This window comes from Triturus cristatus, chromosome 5_2 (assembly GCF_964204655.1).
Source record: "Triturus cristatus chromosome 5_2, aTriCri1.1, whole genome shotgun sequence".
Lineage (NCBI taxonomy): Eukaryota > Metazoa > Chordata > Amphibia > Caudata > Salamandridae > Triturus > Triturus cristatus.
The window spans coordinates 999,227,850-999,250,130 of record NC_140588.1 but is presented as its reverse complement, the minus strand read 5'-3'; the positions used below and the strand labels follow the sequence as shown (position 1 = coordinate 999,250,130).

Below are 22,281 nucleotides of genomic sequence, written 5' to 3'. Positions count from 1 at the left end.
ATGTATGTATGAACCTGTAGTGCTTTGACCCGTGTATGTTTCACTTTCTCAGACTGTCCTATTTGAAAGTACATTGTCAGGTGCATTAAAGGTCGGTTTAATACCTGAATATTGGCTAGAAGGGCCATTCGACACATTTGAAGTGGGATAGTGGTGCTGTTAAGCAACACCCTCCTTGTCACTGAAAAGTGGGTGGGAGAGTAGGCCATGGTCATTGATGCACAGCCTTGATATTGCCACCATCCTATCATTTTCAGTGCGAAGGAAGTGGGCAGTTAGGGACAGTAATCCTAGGTCTTTCTGCGTCTCTCTGGCACTGCGGTGCTGTAAGAACACATCAAGGCAATGCACAGCAATATTTTCCTCTGGGCTTTCAAAGTAAATGTCTTCCTCTTTGACCAAAGATTAAAAAAAATAGAAAAATAGGGTAGGTTTGGCGGGGTGTGATTAATAAGGAATGATGAAATGGTAGATAGGTGGATTACATGACTCTTCTCTTTGCTTTTTCGATTTAAGTTTTCCTCTTCATTTATTTCCTCAATATCCCTCCTTTCATAGTTGCCATAGATACTACTTCTCCCTGCTTACTCATAGTTCCTGTCTCCTGAATCCAGCTCTTCCTTTTGCACATCTGTTTTGTACTATATTAGGTCATAAACTTTACATATGCATGTATGGGTATTTATGTAGCGCGAGCATGGCTACAGAGGAAGCTGTGGTGATGGCATTGCGAGGAAGTGACTCAAGATTGTTTATAAAAAGTGTCCTAGTACAGGGCTATAAAACTGTGTACAGAATGCTCAATAGTACAGGTGCTACAACATCTTATACTGTTTTCCATCTGTTCTCCTGTACTCTAAACCAGGGTCGGACTGGGAACAGCAACCACCCTGCCAGATTGCTGCTCAACCGACCCTGGGAGGGGGGATAGTGGAGGGATGCTAGTAAGAAGCATCGCTCCTGCTTCTGTTACAGGGGGCCGATATTGCAGCACTGCTGCAAAACCGGCCACCATGGCCACAAAACTAGCCCCCACCCCTCCGGCCTACCGGTGACATGCCTGGTGCCTGCTACGGCCAGTCTGGCCTTGCTATAAACCACATATTGTTCACATAGACTTTGAAGCAGTTTTGCTGGCATTTTATAACAATATTGGAAAAAATACATTTAGACAACTGGCTTTTGGAATAATAGTCTTTGATTTGATACCCAGATTTCGGGACTTTAAAGTTAAAAAGTTGCATATTTCTTCTTGGCCAGCATCGTGTAAAAAGTGGGGAAGAAAATGTTTGAAAAAGAGAACACATATCCCTCAATTTTGAATTATTTAAATACTACAACCATATACCTCAGAACACAAAAATCTCATCTGCGGTGTCCCTCAAGACTCCTCCTTCAGCCCAACGCGCTTCAATATATGCATGGCATCTTTCGCAGACAAATTCAGTTCGCATAGCATCAGAATTGTCTCATACACCGATGACACTCCGCTCAGTCTCTACCTAATGGACAGATCCACGCAGCCAAAACCAGCTTCGCCAAGTTCATGAGCAGTGACGCAACATGGATGAGTAACAACTGCCTCCAGCTCAGCTCAGATAAAATCAAAGTCCTGTTTTCTGAAACAACCCCTCCACCTGGGTTGCCTCATGGTGGCCCTCTGAACTGCGCTCCCCGCTCACCCCTACTGATCATGTCAAGAACCTCAGGATCATCCTAGACACCAAGATCACGATGGATAACCAGAGTGAAAAAGTCTAGCAATGGGACTCCCACTTAGTCCTGCTACAGCCTCACCCACGCCGAAAGAATGGCATGGGACAACAGTGGAGTGTCCTACAACCCCGGGCCTACTCATTCTGTCTGCCTGACCTTAAGATGGCTGTCCTGACCTAATCTCTGGAAGCTTTACTGCTGAGTACTTAGCAACCCAACAGCAAGTCTTTAACAGTTTTTTTCTTCTGGCATAAGGGGCCTGCAAGTTCGAAAGGACAATTGTGCTCGTAACTGGCCCATTTCCCGCCGCAGCCCCCATCCCACATAAAAGGTATCCAACAAAATCTTCAACATCTACTACTACCACTTCAAGTCTGGCTGGGTCAGCGCTGGTGTGCAGCTGCCGGGTGGGCCGGACTGTTTGAGTCTGGAGCTCCCTTATTTAATTCCTATTTCACGCAATCAGGAGTGCCCTGCTGCAATTCCCCACCTAAACAAAGGTCATGATCGCGAAGACCGAGGCGGATGCCGTGGCACAGGGCCTAAATGAGGTGAGGGCAAGCCGCAGAGTGAAGTGGAGGGTGCTTCCCAGCAACACTGGGAGGGATGCTGCCAATCGATCTATGACAATACCCCTTGGACTGAAACCTTGAACACTTTACTCACCGTGGAGACTGAACAACATGGTCTTTGCCCGGTGGAGTTGTTTAGGCAGCTATAGAGGAGTTTGGCTCTGGGTCATCCCCTCGGCCCTCACCTACCCAGCCGGACATTGCTTTTCCTCCTCTCCCCGTTATGTTTCCTTCCCTCAGCAGCCAACATTGTTTTTTTTTTTGCCTGTGTTTTGCTATGCTCTTGTAACAGATGTAATTTGTAACTTAATGTTTCTCATGTAAAGGGCTCTGGTACCTCCGGGTCTAGCCAGCGCTATATAAAACTTCGCAAATAAATCAATAAAATCAACGCTGTCTCCTCATCATGCTTCCTCATCCTGGTCAATCAATGCCAAATCTTTAAATGGATCCCTATGAGACCAGACAAACGGTCACCCAGGCTCTAATCACAAGCAGACTCGACTATGGAAACACCATCTACTCAAGAATCCCCGCCTGTGTCCTAAGCTGACTCCAAACCACCAAGAACGCCGGCGCCAGACTCCTCTTCAAAATCCCACAAAACGCCACATCTCACCGCTCCTAAACGCACTGCACTGTGAATTCAAGCTGCTCACATATTCCAACAAAGCCCTCCACAAATTCAGACCATCATACCTTAACCACTGCCTCAACTTCTACCAACCCACCAGGCACCTTCAGTCGGCCTCCTAGGCTGCTGCATGCAACCCGTGCATCAAGTAGACAAGATGCGATGGACAATCCTTCTCACACATCACAGTCAAAGCAGACCTTCTGCTACACCTAAAAACCGCCCCTTCCATCATGGCCTTCCAAAAGAAACTTAAGACCTGGCTTTTCCAGAAAAAACTTGGCATGCCATCCATCCACCTTTCTTGGGTCCTCACCCTACTCCGTGCCTGGATACCCTCGCAGTTGATTTGCCGCGCTTACAAATCCACATAACATAACTAAATTTTTTGTTGAAATCTAATAGAAAAATGGAAGCACATCTTAGTAGTGGCAGTAATGATATTTGGAGATTTCAATGAAAAGAGACAGCTGCTCAACATTAATGTCTTTGAAGGGAAACCAGAGAAAAAAATAACAGCAATACTTTTTACTCTCTAGCGAAATATTTCTGATGAGATAGCTCCTACCCACTAATGAAAGTTTATTTTTCATCCTAGGCAAGCTCGTAAGCCAGCATAAAAGTCTTCAAAAAGTAATGATTATAAAACGTAGAAATGATGCTCTGCTGAACATCATGTGTGTGTACCTAAGGTTGTTAGATGTAAACTACTTAATGGTAAATGTTTATCTTCTCTGATTGCAGATGGAGGTTTCGTCAGCTACCCCTCTGTCTCCACGCCTCACACATCATGGGTGGCTACAGCAGATAAGGGAACAAGTAACTCTAACGAGACCAATTGGCAATATACTGGATCCAGGCGGGACCGGGAAAGGGAGCGGGAAAGAGAGCGGGAAAGAGAACGCCCAAGAACTCCACCCAGAACTCCACCAAGCAATGATCACAACAGGAAGTGAGTCTTTTCTTCCAAGCAGTTACAACACCCACAGAATAATGGTATCATATTTGGTTTCTCTTTACTCTGAAAGTGGGAAAATTGTAGTGTCAGGCAAGAGTCTGATAAGCTAATTGATTGAAAACTGCTCTGCTATAGTTGTGATGAGACCTGCTCTGTAAAAAGAAGTTATTAAATTGGTTGTTTTGTTGCCACTGATCCATGCAGTTGCCCGACGATGTATACAACTTGCAACGAAATTCATTGAATTTCATGCACACACCATGTTTGCTTATGTACTGCCTACATGCTTTAAGGAAACTGCTAGTAACCTAAGTCTCAGTACAAATCTTGGGAAATAAATAACTCACAGCGGCAGATGAAAGCAAAAAAAACTCCATCATCTGAATACAAAAGGCGGGCTTGCTATAAACAAAGAAATATATCAATAGACCCTGACTGTAGGCACCAACTGAAAAGCTAGAGTTCCAAATGCAACTCTTATAATTCCTCTGAACCTTCTTGCAATCTCTGTATTCTATATCATGAACGCACATACGTGTGAGTGGCAGGTTAGTGTCTGCTGTGATGCAAAGGATGACTTACTGACCAATGATGCACATGAGCAGAGTCCACAAAAGAAGGCCGAGGAGACAGCGCTGGAGTGGGAGATGCTCGTGCAGGCCCTTAGGGAGTACTGCGCCCCCGGCGATGCCGAACATGAGGTAGCGGCGCGCCCTGAGTCCCGGTAGACGGTTGCACTTCTCAGCTTTATTGTTTTCCCCATGGGTCCCCAAGAAGATCCGGTTGCGGTTGATGCCGCGCGCTGATGGCGGTGGGGGGGAGGGTTTTTCTGGGATTGGGGGGTTTTAAGGGTGGGGGGGTGTTTTTGGAGTTATAGGGTTGTTTAGAAAAGCAGATGAAGGACAACGAATCCTCCGGGCCGACCTCGACAACCTCCTGAGCCCCCACGGACTTTCGCCGCCCGACCCCAGGGTTGTGGGCTGAACGGCTGTGTAAGCAACTTCCGGAGGGGATCGGAGAGTTGGGTTTCAACGCTCCGGCTTGAGATGTAATGCTGGCCGATTATGTAAAGATTTACTAATTCCTGCAATAAAAATAATTTAAAAAAAAAAAAAAAAAAAAAAATGAGCAGAGTCCACAAATATTAACATATTACGTATTAGATTTAGCGCACATTACTCCGGCCAACATACAGTGAGTGCAGAGTCTGAGGTCTTCTTAAACGGTAGCCTGGAACTGCAGTAGGTGCAGGAAAATGATTTCTAAATGCAATGAACAACATGAGAAAGGCAGTTCAGATGTGGTTGGGTTCACACATTTATGGCAAAAGCCTCTGGGTTTGTTGAACAGTCTTTTATGGGAGAAATACATTTGAGTCTCTTTTTCCTTCCTTCCGAACCCGAGTTATGAATTTCTGTACATTGGGGAGCACACAAGGGCAGCTCACCTTTTAATAACAGAACATCATGCTCAACGATTGATGCAGGATGCGTATCCACGAAGAGGGAGAGAGTAGTTCATAAGTTAAAACTGGACATGGTACAGACTGGCTACTAAAATTGCATCTGACATGATCCGAACACGTGAAGCCGCTGAGGAGATTCGCTAGTCTTGGGAGAAGATGAAGTGAACCATTGTGTTTTAGATCGTTTACACACTCAAAATGACTAGTTTGTTATTCTTTGAATCCTTCTAATTGTAAAAGGGCACTTGGAATTAACTCAACATCAATAAATAACTTCAAATTGAAAATCAGGAAAATTAAGGAATGAGGGGTTGAGGAAAACATAAATTAATGGGGAAAAAGGAGCAAAAGAAAGGAGGGAAACAGGAGTAATGTGATTTACTCCCATCCCCCAAAATAAGGAAAGTAAGAAAAAAACCAAAATATTAATTGGACAGAGGAATTGATTATAATAATCAAAACGGAAAGGGAAGATGAAAAAAATGATAGGTGGTAGGAGAGTTACCCTCCTAAGAGAGAAAAAAAAAGGGGAAAATGTAGGTAAGGAAAAAAATGGGCAATAAAAGGCAACCTGAAATTGATTAAAACGTTTGGAAGCAAAACTTTTGAAGTATTGGGGTACATTCGGTACAGACTTACATAGTTGATGAGTTTTGCTGGTAGGGACGATTTCTAGAAATCTATAGCTCAATTTGTGATCTATCTACCTGTTATAAAGAGCAAGTGAAGGTGGCTGCCAAGGGTCCTGACAAGGTGATGCTACATGGGGATGATGCCACTACTCTGGACAGGACATGAACTATGGTCAGGGACGTGTGTCAAGAAACACCTGGAGCCCAAGATCAGACTACTATGAGACAGACGGTGGCAAGAGGGCTACGCCAGGGATGTATGTTAGCCCCATTTATGTTCTTATTTTGTATTAATGCTTTAGACACAGCCCTGGGCTCCTGTAGTGATGATAGTCCCAGAATCGGCCCTAACCCAGTTCCAGTTTTACTCTACACGGATGACGCAGTTTTAATTGCACAAGCAGCTAATGGTTTGTAAAAACTTTTTAATGGTTTTAATGATTCTATCACTAATTTAAATCTTTAAGTGAATCACAAAAAATCCTTCATTTTAACTGCAAGTCCTAAAAACACAAAATCAAAAATCTTTTAAATAAGGAAAACTCCATTTGCCAAGATCTCCCACTCTAATTACCTAGGTACTTTATTTGATGCCTATTTGACCTGGAGTGGATTAATAAATAAAAGAACTCAGAAAATGGAGGTAGTATGTGACTCGATTTTTAAATGCGCAAGAAAACTGGGCCTCAAGCCCACAAAGGAGAGGAGTCTACTTTACAAGTGTAAATGCCTTGCTGTAGGAGCCTGTGGCACAGGTGTTTGGGGTTATGAATCCCTGGAGAGACTGCAGGCAACGAAAATACATTTCTCTGTATGCCTTTATCTATCTCTAAATCAACCTCTAGTTTCATTTTGCACCTTTTGTTGGGTATGGGTTTCTTGTAAGGCGTTGTTAAAATGGCTCCCCTTTTATTGTGGGTAAAACTATGGAGCACTCCTGAAGCCTGGTTCTCTAGGTGTGTGTTGAAGGGCTGTTTAAATTTAAGAAATAATAGCTCCATCCCATGGTTGGCCTATGTTAGGAATACCTTTTCTAAGTTAGACTTAAGATAGATTCTCCACACAGTATTGGACCATAGCCAAAAGCCTTAGTAAAGCGAAAATTCTTCTCATATACAGAAGAGGCTCGAATGGTGAGAGCTTTAGGCATGGCTTCAGTATTAAATTACATACTAATCTCTACCACTTCTGGAATGGAGCCCTATTTAAAATGAATAGTAAATCCAGAACATATGTATATGTGTATATGTATTGAAATCCAATCCTGACGGCGGCGAACAGACAGGCACTGACTACGTGAAAATGATGGCAAAGAAAGTTTTAATCCAAACAATAGCCTAGACGCGTTTCGACGGCGAACCGCCTTGGTCACTACGTCAGGTACAGTTAATAGTACAAGGTTATATGCACCAGGTTTCCACACGGTTGTCACAGGAACCACCAACTTCATGATAGTCATAGAAAGTTCCTATGTCCATTCAAACATGACAGTGCATTTTGGTTATATTTAGGGCAAAAATTTCCAAACAAATAATTACAAATTGTAGTTAATGTATACACATTTAAATAATACAACATCGTATACTTGAAAAGTGATATATTGGTAATAAGTGAATTTTCAAGGGTTAAAAAACTTCACCTATGACATCATACCTTAACCCACGTATGGACATGGAAGAGTTGGTTAGGTCTGAGTGTTCTATGAAGATGGCGAAGTGTAAATCGAGAGTTTCTGTAGGAGTATGCTAACAGGTACGTGTATAGAAAATAGTCACGTAGCGGTGCCATCGTCTAAATGAAAAATTAATGCGCCAGTATGTGGCAGAATTTTTAGACGACCTAAGATATGTATGGCGGCAATAGATTGTGCACGGTGGCGTGTTTAAATAGCTGTAGTGCCCCAGTGGACTAAGTATGGTACAAATGCATCACTCTGGCAAGCGCTGGGTACAAAGTGTTAAATGGGATATCATTAATAGGTGGACTAGGGGAAAGGTACGTGTAAGTACGTTTAATACACTCAATAACGCTGATTCTAGTGGCCGCGGCAAGTGTCTCAAATAAAGGGGCTGAGTGTAAAATGCAAGCACTAACACCATATTATTCCTTGCTAGTGTTTGTTTGTGCTAGGCGTATGCTAATGCCGGTCAGGAACGAAATCATTCCGAGAGGTACGGCAGCAATCATTAAACACAGTGTTCGAGAGACCCAACTATGGTGCCCAAGTGGGCAGAGTTTGCCAAGTGCTGTAACTTTCCTCTGATTTTAAGAAATTCAATGCCTGATCATAACTACTCTTGAGACCAAAAGCTGAATACATAGAAATAAAGTCTAGTGTCTTTAAGATGTAAAAAGATGTGCGACAACGTGTGAAAAGCTAAAATAAACTAAATGGAAAAAAGAATAAGACCTGATGTTACAGATACTGAGTCTAGAGCGGGACAAGCAGCTAGGGACCAGTTATAGGTGTACAGTAAGCGCTTCATCCGCATTCATTCCATTGGGAATCTTGGAATTATAGAGGATGATGTAACGAGATTCGAGCCTTCTAAGGGCCAGCTCTCTGTTACCCCCCCTAGGGTTTTTTGGGATGGTATCCACCACATAGAAAGATAATTCCTGCGTTTTGCCACTGTGGGATGCGTTGATGTGTCTAGCAACGGGATATGTAGGGTCATTGTTAGTGATGGCCCTAAGGTGTTGCAAAATACGAACGTGCACTGGGTGGATATGTGTATACGTATGTGTATGTATACTTGAAGATGAAGGATCAAAAGAAAACAGCCAGCCAGTGCAAAAATCTGGATCCCAAAGGATCCAATGAGTCACAAAGAAATAAAATATCCAAGAAAGAAGTGACTCAAACAGATAGATTCACCAAAGAACAAAAATATATTTCCAGTACAACGTTTCAGCTTCCGCCTTCCTCAGGTAGTACAAGATGGTTTGCTCTGTGGCTGCACAGATGACACAGCTGAATTTTCAAAAAACATCATGAGTGAAGATTCCATTTGGAATGTGGAATCAATGCAGTCCTGAGAGCTCTTGAGATATGCAGTAATCAGGTTGTGTTGTCAGGAAAATTTCAGTGCATCCGGATGTCCAGGAATACTACTCGATCGCAACTGATCTCATATGTGAACTTGATATTTTCTTCACTGGTGTTGATTTTTTCAAAGTATTCCTGAAATTCCGACTTCGTTCCATCCCATATGATTTGTAGATGATCTATAAAGCATATCCAGCTGACGATTTTGTTAACTGTACTTCATTTTCTGTGTTCCATGCCACCTCTTTCTCCCACCGACCCATTGCTAGGCAGGCATAACTGGGACTGAATGAAAATCCCATAGCGGTCCCATTATTTTGACGATAGATTTCCTCGCCAAATAAAAAGATGTTCTTCGTTAAACAAATTATCATTTCTGATAACATTTTGTTGTGGTCTCTGTAGTGGATGTTTCTTCCTTCCCAAAAATAATTACATGCCTTTAATCCCATGTCATTCCCTATGTTTGTATAAAGGGATATGACATCCATTGTGATCAAATGATGAGTTTCTTGACTCGGTGTATTTTGCTGGATCCTTAGGACGTTGTTAGTATCTTTTACATATGAGTTGAGTCCAGTTACAAATGGCATCAAAAAGTGATCAATATAATTTGCAATTGGTTCTAACAAAGAACCCTTTGCAGAAAAAATAGGTCGACAAGGGGGGCTTCTTTTCATCCTTATGTAATTTAGGTAACAAATACATCGTGGCGGTTATTGGGTGATCCTCATATTTGCGTTCTTCCTCATCCATCAATTTTTGTGATGTCCACGTTTGAATTTTTTCATCCAGTTCATTTTTTATTGTCATTGTTGGATTGCTCTTCAGTTTTTCTTAGTATTTTACGTCTCTTAACTGGCGGTGAGCTTCTTTGGTATATGCTGCTCGATCCCAAATTACTACATTTCCGCCTTTGTCCGCAATCTTTATTTCTATTTGGTTATCCTGTGTGAGGCTATCTAGTGCTTGTCTTTCTGCTTTTGTTAAGTTGTCTTTGTATTTAGTTCCTTTTAGTTTATACAGGTCTTGAAAGACTGCCTCCTGAAACAAATCCACTTTGTTCCCTGGTGTCAATTGGGGATAAAATTTTGATTTAGATCTTTTAACACTTAGGCCTGCTCCTATTTGTGGGCATTCCGCTTGTAATGAGATATCCTCACCTTCTTGTGCATTTAAATTCAATAAAGTTAGAAAACTTTCAGAGTCTTTGACTAATAAAGTTGAAACTGATTGTTCTAATGTTTTCATTTGTTTTTGTGTTTTTTGATTTTCCATGAAGAATTTGGCGAGTTTGACTTTGCGAATATACAGATACAAATCAAGCCTTACTTGTGCCAGATTAATTTTTTGTGTGGGGCAGAAATTTATGCCCCGCTTTAGCAGTGAGATTTCTGTTTCTGATATCATTCTTTTGGACAAATCGACCACCTGTAGTTCATCCATTAGCGCTTCCTCCTCTGTCTCATGCTCCTCGTTTCGGTCCCTATCTTTTCGGAGCTCCCGCTTGCGCCTTTTTCCTCTTCTCTTTGATTTTTGGTGGGCCATTGGCGCCCTCTTTCTCTTTGTTGTTGGTATGATCGATTCTGTTCCCATTGCCTTTTTTGTAGTTGTAGTACCGGGCCTAAGAAACGAAACTTTGCATTTTCAGCTGATGGTCCCGGTTCCCCTTCACTAAGATCTGTGGATGTTAGAGAGGAAAAGCTGCTGGAGACACTTGGTGCATTGCCCTTGGTCACATGATGTTTAAAAGAGTCTAATTTGCACGCAAACGTGAATATGCGTCCTTCCTCGTAGTCATTTGAGTCCCGCACAAATTTGGTATGTTTGCGTTGTCTCACTGTTTCTTCATTTTTATCAATTTGATCTTCCAATTCGTACTTAAATTTAGTCACTTCCACATTTAATTTCAATGATGATATTTCTTTTTCTACTTCATGAAGCTGTTCCTTATTTTTTCCCAAACGTATTTCAATGTGCTTTACTAGTATGTCTATAAGGCCAAGTGATGATTTGAGAATATAATCTCCCCATTCCTGTAATAATTCATTGGAGACATCTTGATTATTTGGCATCAACATTATTCTTAGGCATCTTGGCACCCGTTTCACCTCAAGGTATTTTTTTAAGGTGATCAGTTCCCATGACTTGTTAATTTCTTTTCTGCTTAGTTTTTCCCATGTCCTCAATTTACTTTTCGTATCTGTTTTTGGTGATGTGTTAATGGAATCTACTTCCTTTTCCACATTGCCCCTTTCAAACATTGTTGTTAGTAATACATTTCTTTTTGCTTTCCTTTTTCCCATTTTGCCTGTATAGTTCCCTAATAATAATGTCCTTCAATTTCTTTCTTTAAAGGAGCATGTATCTTGCACACACGTTTGCTTATTCTACGATCAGGTGTTTGTTGAAACTGTTATTTTAATTCACTGTCAGCCACTCGTTTCCCTTAAAACAAAGTTGCGGTTTTAATGTTATCGTTTCAAACCCCCTGACATTCAACCGGCTTGCCGCTTATATGCGTTACATTTCCACAAAATGCTTTTCGCTTTTAAAGAAATGATGGTTGTTGCACACGCTTACCTCGGTTTTCATCCCCAGTTGTGTGTTTCTTTGTTACCGACAAAATCCTTCAAAGTATGCCGGAGGTCACTGCTCCCGACTATATCAATCCTCAAAAATGGTTCAACCTTTTCGGGTTGTGGCAGCGCTCTTCATAGGTGAGTAACTCTCGCAGAAGCACGCCGCTCCAAATAGTTTCACAATCCTTTCCCGACAGGAAAGGACAAAGCGTACAATTTTGCAACATGTATGTGTGTGTGTGTGTGTGTGTGTGTGTGTGTGTGTGTGTGTGTGTGTGTGTGTGTGTGTGTGTGTGTGTATATATATATATATATATATATATATATATATATATATTCACTGAAAAAACCATAGGTTTCAGGCCTGATATAGTTAGGAATTAGCATTTAAAAAACCTTATAAATGCACTGAAAAAACCATAGGTTTCAGGCCTGATATAGTTAGGAATTAGCATTTAAAAAACCTTAGAAATGCACTGAAAAAACAATAGGTTTTAGGGGTGTTATAGTTAGCTGGACATTTCACTCGAACAAAACCATTGAAATTCCTCCGATATAGTTAGTTGTACTAACTACATATCGCGCGCCCGTAATCCACTGCTGATGATGTCACATATTACATAATTCATGACATGGTCAGGGACATCACTGATGACATCACTGATGACATCACTGATGACATCATCCAGAGAATGTGGTTTGGTTCGTTATTTAAATATGTATTATATATATATAGCAATTTGCATTGAAGAATGAGTGGATATATAAATATCTGGATAGAGGATTTAGTAGCAGTGTGATTGACTGTTTACTTGACTAATTTATAGTGCCTCAATAAATATATTGGATAGTGACTAAACTGTGTGAATATCTGTATCACTTTGTCAGTTGTTGTGTAAACTGCTGCACCAGTTGGTTACTAGCTACGTGAAAGTCTATATTATTTATTGATTAGTTAACTGACTATTTGTATGGGAGAGTGAATGTGTGTGTGGTTCGGTGGGGGGTGTGTGACTGCACAAAGATGTGTGAATAGTTGATTTAATAGGTATATGAAGTTAAAACTACATGTTATAACAGTTGTTTGGGTGAGTGAATATCTTTGTGTGTGGCGATGAGCAAATATATGTCTCAATGGTACATGTCCAACAAACTAGAAAAATAAAAGCTAGTGTATGTGTCAGTTGTTGTATATAAATAGGTATACATAAGACACAGTGATTGTATGAGTGACTGTATGGATAACTGTATAGTTGTAATAGTGATTTTAAAACACACTAAGTATGAGCTATTATCTATATGAATAGATGAAGTGGTGTTTTTATAAGTGTATAGCTAAGTAAAAGTAAGTATGATCCATTGTTTGCATAAGTGAGTAGGATGACTTCATAAGTGATTAGGATGTGTGCTGGTGTGTAATGTCGATATAGGTGTATAAGTATATTTGATAGTGTTCTATTGATTATTGACAGCATGTATAAGTGAATCTATAGGGAAGTGATTAGATGTGTGTATAGATCTAGGAATCACTGAGTGGGTGTTTAGAAACTTGTATTGGTGTGTCAATGGTTTTAAATCTGGCACTCTATTTTACAGTGAGTGATTAAAGGTTATACTAGTGTATGATGATGTGTATCTGATTGTCACGTGGATGATGTCATCAGTGATGTCATTTGAGATGTCATCAGTGATGTCACTGACCATGTCATGAATGATGTAATATGTGACATCATCAGCAGTGGATTGCGGGCGCGCGAGATGTAGTCAGTACAACTAACTATATCGGAGGAATTTCAATGGTTTTGTTAGAGTGAAATGTCCAGCTAACTATAACGCCCCTAAATCCTATTGTTTTTTCTGTGAATTTCTAATGTTTTTTAGATGCTAATTCCTAACTATATCAGGCCTGAATGCTATGGTTTTTCAGTGAATTTCGCAGGTTTTTTAAATGCTAATTCCTAACTATATCAGGCCTGAAACCTATGGTTTTTTCAGTGAATTTGAAAGGTTTTATAAATGCTAATTCCTAACTATATCAGGCCTGAAACCTATGGTTTTTTCAGTGAATTTCAAAGGTTTTGTAAATGACAATTTTTAATGTATTAATTGTTATACTGATTTTTTTTATACTGATTTACTACATTTTTTAAACTATTAATTTTTAGATATATTTTTTTTAAATTACATTATACGTTACAATACAAAATATACTTTCTCAGAATGAATTACTTTAGTTTAAATACTTTGCAAATAGGCAATAGACTTTTAAGTAAAGTAGTTACAGTTGTTGCAATGGGCAACACAATTTCAAACACAAAGCAACATTGAGCTCAATGTGAATTTCTAGTCAAATACAATTAGTTACTTTATGGATTACTTTTCTACCCACAGGACTGGATGCTAGATTCAGTCCTTCGACATCTCCTGTAAACAGTTGAGTAAAAGCGTTTTGGTTACAGTAGTGTTCTTTAAGGATTCTTATTGTATTTAAAAAGTTGACACTTAGAAATATTTTCACATAGAATCACCAATGTTATCCTATGGCAGAAGATTCACTTAGCAGGTAAGTACTGTTATCGTTAGTTTTTCGTACTCAGTGGTGGATCCTGGATCCAGCACAGGTGAATCTCCTGTAAACAGTTGAAAGAATGTGTTGAAGTCTTACAGACGATTTTTTAGGAATATTTTTAGTTTGTGAAAATAGACACTTAGAAACTTTTCTACTTAAAAGCACACAATGGATTCCTATGGAAGGAAATACAAGTTACTGTTGAGTACGCTTAAAATTACTTTCCAGGGTCAGTGCTGATCTAAAAGATGCAGCACTGGGTTCTCTCCTGATAACAGGTGAGTAAATCGGAATTCGTAGTTTGGCTGATTTTAGAGGAATATTTGTAAGTTTCAAAAATGGACACAGAGAAACTTTTCTTCTGAAAACCACACAATGGATTCCTATGGAAGGAAATACGAGTTACTGGTAAGTACGCTTAGAATTACTTTTCAGGGTCAGTGCTGGTCTAAAAGATGCAGCCCTGGGTTCTCTCCTGATAACAGGTGAGCAAATCGGAATTCGTAGTTCGGCTGATTTTAAAGGAATATTTGTACAATGGTAAAGGAAGGGGACGGGGCCTGAGGTGACGTGTGCAAACACGCCCTGTGGCGAGTTTTAAGTTGGGGAATTAATTCCTCTTCAATCCTGGGGGCCAACTAGCCCACCAGGTACCTCCAGTATGCGTCAGGCACCCCGGGACACTGCAGGAGCCGGCCCTGTGGGTTTGTAGTCCCCAGGGCCAATACAAGGCTCCAGGAGGGGGGCCGCAAGGCCCCCCACCAACGTGTACAAGTTGCCCCGGGGGGTGGTGGTCCCCGGGGCTGGGGGTGCCTGAGAGCCCCTCCACATCAAATCATTTTAAGCCCAGGGGGGTGGTGGTCCCCGGGGCTGCGGGAGGGCCGTTCGCCCCCCGTATATTCAATCTTGGAGCCCCGGGGGGTGGCGGTCCCCGGGGCAGTGTGGGGGGATTGGGACCCCCCCACTTGTTTTTTTTTAATTATGCCCCACGGGGGCAAAATAGAATTTTTTTTATTTTCGGACGAAATTCGCGCTGGGTGCGCGAATCTCGCCGATTTTCCAAAAAAAAAAGATATTTCTTTGGCCCTGGGGGGTCCTTGTGGGACCCCCTGAGCAGGCCTAGGGGGTCAGGGTGTTTCTACCCTGCCCCCTTGTCGCGTTTTTCGCGTTTGTTTTTTAGGTTTCTTGTGCCTCGGTTCTTCCGAGGCACAAGTTGGCTGCCAACACTTCCTGATCTGGAGTGTTGACAGCCAATTAGAATACAGCTCGTGCACGGCAGGGTGCGCGCTGGGTGCGAAGGATGGTGCGCGGATCCTCCGAGGCCATAGATATATCTATCTTTTTAACTCTAATTTTCTCAGGAAATACTGAACGGATTTACACCATTTAAGCAAAAGGCATGAGTCTGAACTGAGGACTACCTCAATCGGCGCCAACGTTATTCCAAATAGAATGTTGCGGATTTCCTATGGAAAATAGGTCCTAACTATATCTACCTACTGCCGACCGCCAGTAGGAGGGGGGGGTGTGTGTGTGTGTGTGTGTGTTCGTGTGTGTCCATGTCCGTGTGTGTCCGTGTGTGTCCCCCATTTCCTTTCAACCTTCATGGAAAACGCCCTCCAATTCTCCACGTGTCTCGTAGGCGGGCAGAAGAACAGCACAGACCAATCCTTCTCAATGAGGTAACTTATTTATTTTTTTCAGAGTTAAATCAACCTCCATTCATCACTGGGCAAAAACCAGCAAAGTGCAGGGGTGCATACAAACAAAAAGGGAAAACACTGCCCTTTCACCACCACCAATTAAAAACATCAGTTTTAAAATGGACACTACCACAAATTATCTTAGTTGGTTCATATTACTTCCAAAGGGAGTGAATTTCATAGACAATATGTCAGCAGCATTGCAAACAAGTAGATAATAAACATTTCAACCTCGTAAAGTACACAAAGTCCGGGACCTCAAAATCAACATATTTAAGATAAAGACTTTTCTGTTGTTTCGTCTGTCAAGAGGAATGTGCTACGGTTAAATAGAAAATTTAGGCAAAATTATGGTGTCAGTCAACAATACAAAATATATATTGCATCGCACATACGCCCAAGATATAGGTGTAACCCCAACATTTAAAGTAAATCATTTTATATTGTGTGTGTGTATATATATATCTATAAGTGTGTGTGTGTGTATGTATATATATGTGTGTGTATGTATATATATATATATTCACTGAAAAAACCATAGGTTTCAGGCACGTTATAGTTAGGAATTAGCATTTAGAAATTCACTGAAAAAAACATAGGTTTCAGGGGTGTTCTAGTTAGCTGGACTTTTCACTCGTACAAAACCATTGAAATTCCCCCGTTATAGTTAGTTCAGCTAACTATAACTCACGCGCCCGCAATGCACTGCTGATGACGTCACATATTACATCACTCATGACATGGTCAGTGACATCACTCATGACATCACTGATGACCTCTCAAATGACATCACTGATGACATCATCCAGTGAATGTGTGTTTTTCTGAAAATTACATATGTTTTATATATGTATATCTCAAGGTCGATGGAAGAATAAATGGGTATATACGTGTCTAAATGGATGATTTGTTTTTGAAAAATTGATTGTATAACTGACTGATTAAGTGTATCTTAGTGAATACATGGCTTAGTGAGTAATGTTTAAATATGTAAATATCTGTATCAGTCTCTCACTTTGTGTATAAGTGGCTGCATGGGTTGGTGAGTAGCTACATGAGTGTCTATATAGGTTATTAGTTGTTTTTTTGAGTATCAGTATGAGTGTCTGTATGGTTCGGTGGGGGGTATTACGTAGTGCATAGGTGCATGAATGAGTGACTCACTGTTTGTATGTGTTGAAGACAGCATGTGTGCAGGATTGTATGGGTGGATGAGTGTGTGCATGGGTGTGTTAGTGAGTGATTGACTGTCTCAATAGTGTCTTTATGAGTAACTACATATGTTTTAAACTAGTATATGTGACTATTGGTGTATATGTGAGAGTGAGAGATTGAAAGAGTTCCTGTATGAATAAGTATGTGTTTCTATAAGTGATTGTTTAAAAGACTAAGTATGTGTAAGTTTCTGTAGAAGTAAGTGTGGTGGTGTGTGTTTAACTGTATATGCAAGTAAATGGATGTTTGATTCTTTATTAGCATGAGTGACTATGTGTGTGAGTAACTCTATGGATGAGTGGCGTTGTGTAACAGGATGTATAGGTGTATGAGTACATATGATGAGTGAGTACATGTATGAGTGACTGTATAGGACTGTTGGTGAATGAGTGGATGTGTATGTGGATCTTAGAATTACTGAATAGGTGTTGTAACTGATATTGGTATGTCCATTGTTTTGAAAATTGTAGTTTCTAATTTTGAATATGTGTATCAAAGGTTATATTAGGGGGAGAGGAGGTCTGCCACTCTATCACAAGGATGATGTCATCAGTGATGTCATTTCAGATGTCATCAGTGATGTCATGAGTAATGTCACTGACCATGTCATGAGTGATGTAATATGTGACGTCATCAGCAGTGCATTGCGGGCTGTGAGTTATAGTTAGCTGAACTAACTATAACGGGGGAATTTCAATGGTTTTGTACGAGTGAAAAGTCCAGCTAACTATAACGCCCCTGAAACCTATGGTTTTTTCAGTGAATTTCTAAGGCTTTTTAAATGCTAATTCCTAACTATAACGTGCCTGAAACCTATGGTTTTTTCAGTGAATTTCAAAGGTTTTTTAAATGCTAATTTCTAACTATGCCTACAGAGATGGGACATGTGAAGAAAGCAGAAAAAACGCACAGAAAGAAAAAAAAGAAATGCAGAAAGAAGCAACAGAAGTCCTCAAAGACTCAGAAAAGTGCAGGAAGAAGGATAACGTGCAGAAAGAACAAACGGAAGAACAGAAAGAAGCCTTGTTGCAAAATCATCCTGTACCCTCAACTTTTTCAGACGGATACTGGTGGTAACTGAGTCTGACTAACCAGTCCTAGAGCCAGTGCTATGTTAAAAGACGCTCAGAATACAGTGAAAACACCTACATACACTAGGGAACACTATGCGTTGGGGTCCCCCTGTGATCAGCATGACCTCCTCTGTAAGCCCCTAGTATATAATAGGGCAGGGGATTAAAACTACCCCTTAAAACGCGCCACAGGGCATGTTTGCACACGTCGCCTCAGGCCCAGTCTCCTCACTTCCCAACTGTGTAAACACGCCCTGTGGCCGTTTTAAGTTGGGAGATTAGGTCCCCTTGAATCCTGAGGGTCCCTAGGGTCCAACTAGACCACTAGGTACCTCCAGTAAGCGCCACAGAGCTGCGTTGCAGAGAGGTGTAAAAATGGGCACGGCCTGCACCACCTCTCTGCAACGCAGAGCAGTGGCGCTTACTGGAAGCACCTGGTGGGCTAGTTGGCCCCCAGGGTCCCTCAGGATTGAAAGGGAATTATTTCCCCAACTTAAAACGCGCCACAGGGCGTGTTTGCACACGTCACCTCAGGCCCCGTCCCCTCCCTTCACCACTGTGTAAACACGCCCTGTGGCCGTTCTAAGTTGAGAGATTAAGTCCCCTTGAATCCTAAGGGTCCCCAGGGTCAAACTAGCCCACTAGGTACCTCCAGTAAGCGCCACACAGCTGCGTTGCATAGAGGTGTAAAAAGGGGCGTGGCCTCAGAACACCTGTCTGCAACGCAGCTCCCTGGCGCATACTGGAGATACCTGTTGGGCTAGTTGGCCCTCGGGGACCCTCAGTATTGAAGGGGAATTAATTCCCCAACTTACAACTGGCCAGGGGGCGCGTTTGCAGAGTGCTACAAGGAGGGGGCGTGGCCTCCGGCGCGATACCGGTCTTTTATTTATTTAATTTTTTTAAGAAGGAGGGCTGTGTGGCCCCGCTCTTTTTCTGATTTACTGGCCCCGGGGACCCCAACCCCCGGATCATGGCCTTTTTGTTGTTTTTTTTTTATTCGTTAGGAGGGGGCTGCGTTGCCCCCCTCCTCAGGCCACTTATGGCCCCGGGGACCCCATCCCCCGGGGCCGGCCTTTGTTTTTTATTATTTAAAAAAAATATATATTTATAGAAACACCTAGGACATGCTGGACAAACCGTATGTACCTATCACCATGACGATTTGCGTGATATTCATTAAAAGGCGAATATGCATAGAATGAATCCACATGGAATGTATTTACACCGCTAGTGAAGCTCTGACGTGTCTGACGCCCTACCGTGCCTAATCCCGGCGCCCCCGCCGGTGGGTACTCTCCAAGTAGACACCCTTGTCGTTTATTTACACAAACATGGTTAGCTATTGACGGGCACATTTAATATACACGCACACCAAGCCATTCAAAGGGGATTCGACAAAAATTCGACCAAACTATGCAAGAAACCCCCCTCACGGTTAATAAAACACACATCCACCGCCGGATGTGTAATACTTTTTATTTTACGCTCTGGAAAGGAGACGAACCTCACTTGAGAGTCACAGCGTGCTCCGGGCTGAACCCAATGCTGTGTTACACCCACCAGTTCCCGCCGAGTGCCTCACACCTCTGTGTTGTATTCCATCAGCTAGTGCGTATGCTATGACACTCTCTAGCCCATGTGCACTGTAACACCACCCCGTGAATATGTCATGCCACACTTGCCTTCGCACGGGTTATATTGCCCCATCTAACGTGCCTTCCTCGATGCCTATGTTATAACGCACAGCGTTATGCCATACATATTACAATCTGAGATACATATCTTTGTCACAGTGCATATGCAACGTTACACTCCCCAGCACATATTTTATATTACAACTTTAGAGACTAGTTAGGTTACACAACACTGCCCTGTGCATATTACACTCCGAGGCGCATATCGCATAGCACGCGCTAGTGCCTGTGCTATCTCGCGCTCTCCAATGAATCTGTCATTGTGCACAATGTATTGCATATTATATTTCACGCCCGGTTCATCTTATATCACACTTTTTGGTGCATAGTTTATACCATTTTACTATTTTCATTTTCAATCGTGCCCTCAGGACTATTTTCTATATAACACTGCGTCCACCTACCCTTTTCACGGGCATTACATTTTGCGATGGGGTGGAGGGTCAGGGGGTGTTTCTGCCATGTGAGCCCGGAGTCACAGTCACAAACGTCCTCTTCTTCCTGAATAAAAATGAGATTATGCTGCATACTTGTTCATATTTTAAGTAGTTCGCACAGACACACATTTTAAAAACAATAAAGTTCCTAATACCCACCTTCTCTGAACAGTTAGCTTGCAGCCCCATTCACCTCCTCCCTATCCACTGCGGTCTGAATCCATGGACTAGCCTCCTCCCTCCTGCCATACATGGTCTGATGTGCTGCCGCTGCCACTGCCCTCCATTTAGCATGATGTACCAGTCCACTCCTCCTGCCCTCCATTGCCCAATTCTATGGCCCATCATTGACCTCCTGCTTAGCCTCTGTGCTTAGCTTGCTGCCTCTATTCTCCTTCCCCTGCCCTCCGATGTCTTTGTGCATGCCCCTGCTCCATTCTTTTTGCCCACCATGTTCCATGGACCTGCCACTCCTATCTACTCTGAGTGTTCTGTTGAGCTGCCACTCCCCTCCCACCTGCCTAGCATTGTCAGATGACTGTAACCTGTCCCTGCCACCTCCACACTACCTGTCCACATGCCATGCCCCTATCCCCTTCCTCCTGTCCTCCATGGTCCATTTTACTGCCACACCCTTCTGCCCTCCCTGGTCTGTTGTGCTGCAACTGCTGCTCCTGCCTGCCCCGCGCGGACTGTTGTGAGGCCCCTTCCCCTGAACTCTCTTGTCTGTGCCCAGGTCTTGACCCTCCCTTCTATCCTCCATGGTCCTTTGTGCATGCCCCTGCACCCTCCTTCTTGCCCATCATAGCCATTGTGCTGCCACTAACCCTCCCGCTTGCCATGCATGGTCTTCTGTGCTGCCATGGCCCCTCCCACTTTCCCTGTGTGGTCAGCTAGCTGCCCCTTACCCCCTCCCACCTTCCCTCCATGGTCTGTGTGTATGCCATCATAGTCTCACTGTTGCTCTCCATGGTGTCTTGTTTCTAGTGCCCATCCTGCCTGACCTCCATGGTCATCTTGCTGCTCCTGCCCTGCCCCCTTGCCCCCAGCCCTCTGTTTCTATGTGCAGACCCCTATTCCCTCCCTCCTGGCTTGTCTGTTCCATTGTAATGCCCCTGATCCGTCCCTCCTGCCCTTTATGGTCTGTTATGCTGCAGCTTTCTCTCCTGTTTGTCCATTATGGTCAGCTAGCTACCATTGCCTCTTTCCCCTCTGTTCTCTGTTGTCCATGTGCATGGTCCTGTCCCCTCCCTATTGCTTTCTATGGATTGTTGTGATGCTCTCCCGTCCCACATGCGCTCTGTGGTGTATTGTGCTGCTGCAAACCCTGATGCCTGCCCTGTAGGGTCAGTTTGGTGCACCTCTCCATGTCCCTCCTGTCCTCTGTTATTTGAGTCCATGTCCCTACCCCAATTCCTCCTGCCTACCATGATCCAATGTACCATACTTGCGAACATTTTGAACTTGGTAAGAGGGAGATTTTTTAAAAAAACTGGGGTATTGATTTTACCCTTTGAGTTATATTGAAAAAGAGGAGATTGTAGACAGGAGACATCAAAAAAGCCCATTTGAGCTTAAAAACATTGGACGTTTCCTCGCTGAAACAGGTCTGTTGGCATGTATGGTTGTACTACCACTGCCTCTTCCTTCTGCCCACAATGGTCTATTATATTGCCACAGCCTCTCTTGGCAGTCCTGTATTGTTGGTTTGTTGCCCCTGCCTCCCTTTCCACTGCCCTCCATAGTCTGTTGTGCTGCCACTGCCCTTCCTGCCTGCCCAGTGTGGTCAAATTGTTGCCTCTGCACTGTCCTACCTGCCTTCAATTTTCAGAGTCCGTGCCCCTGGCCTCTGCCTCTCAACAGTATCCCAAAGAACAACTAGATTGCTAACATTCTAGATTTATTACAAAAGTGTGGAACGCATGACGTCATCTTGATGTAATCAAAACTGTAATACCTAGAGTATTTCCTTTAGAAAT

The 22,281-nt window shown here is 42.6% G+C and overlaps 1 protein-coding gene across 3 annotated transcripts in view; it reads left to right on the top strand.

Annotated features, from left to right (window-relative positions):
• Positions 1-22,281, top strand: part of LOC146829566 (uncharacterized) — a 312,339-nt gene that overhangs the window by 256,234 nt on the left and 33,824 nt on the right. For all 3 annotated transcript variants that reach the window (XM_085608270.1, XM_085608269.1, XM_085608268.1), the window contains one exon: positions 3,667-3,874. In XM_085608270.1, coding sequence (XP_085464396.1) covers positions 3,667-3,874 — 208 coding nt within the window. The remainder of the gene's footprint in view (positions 1-3,666; positions 3,875-22,281) is intronic.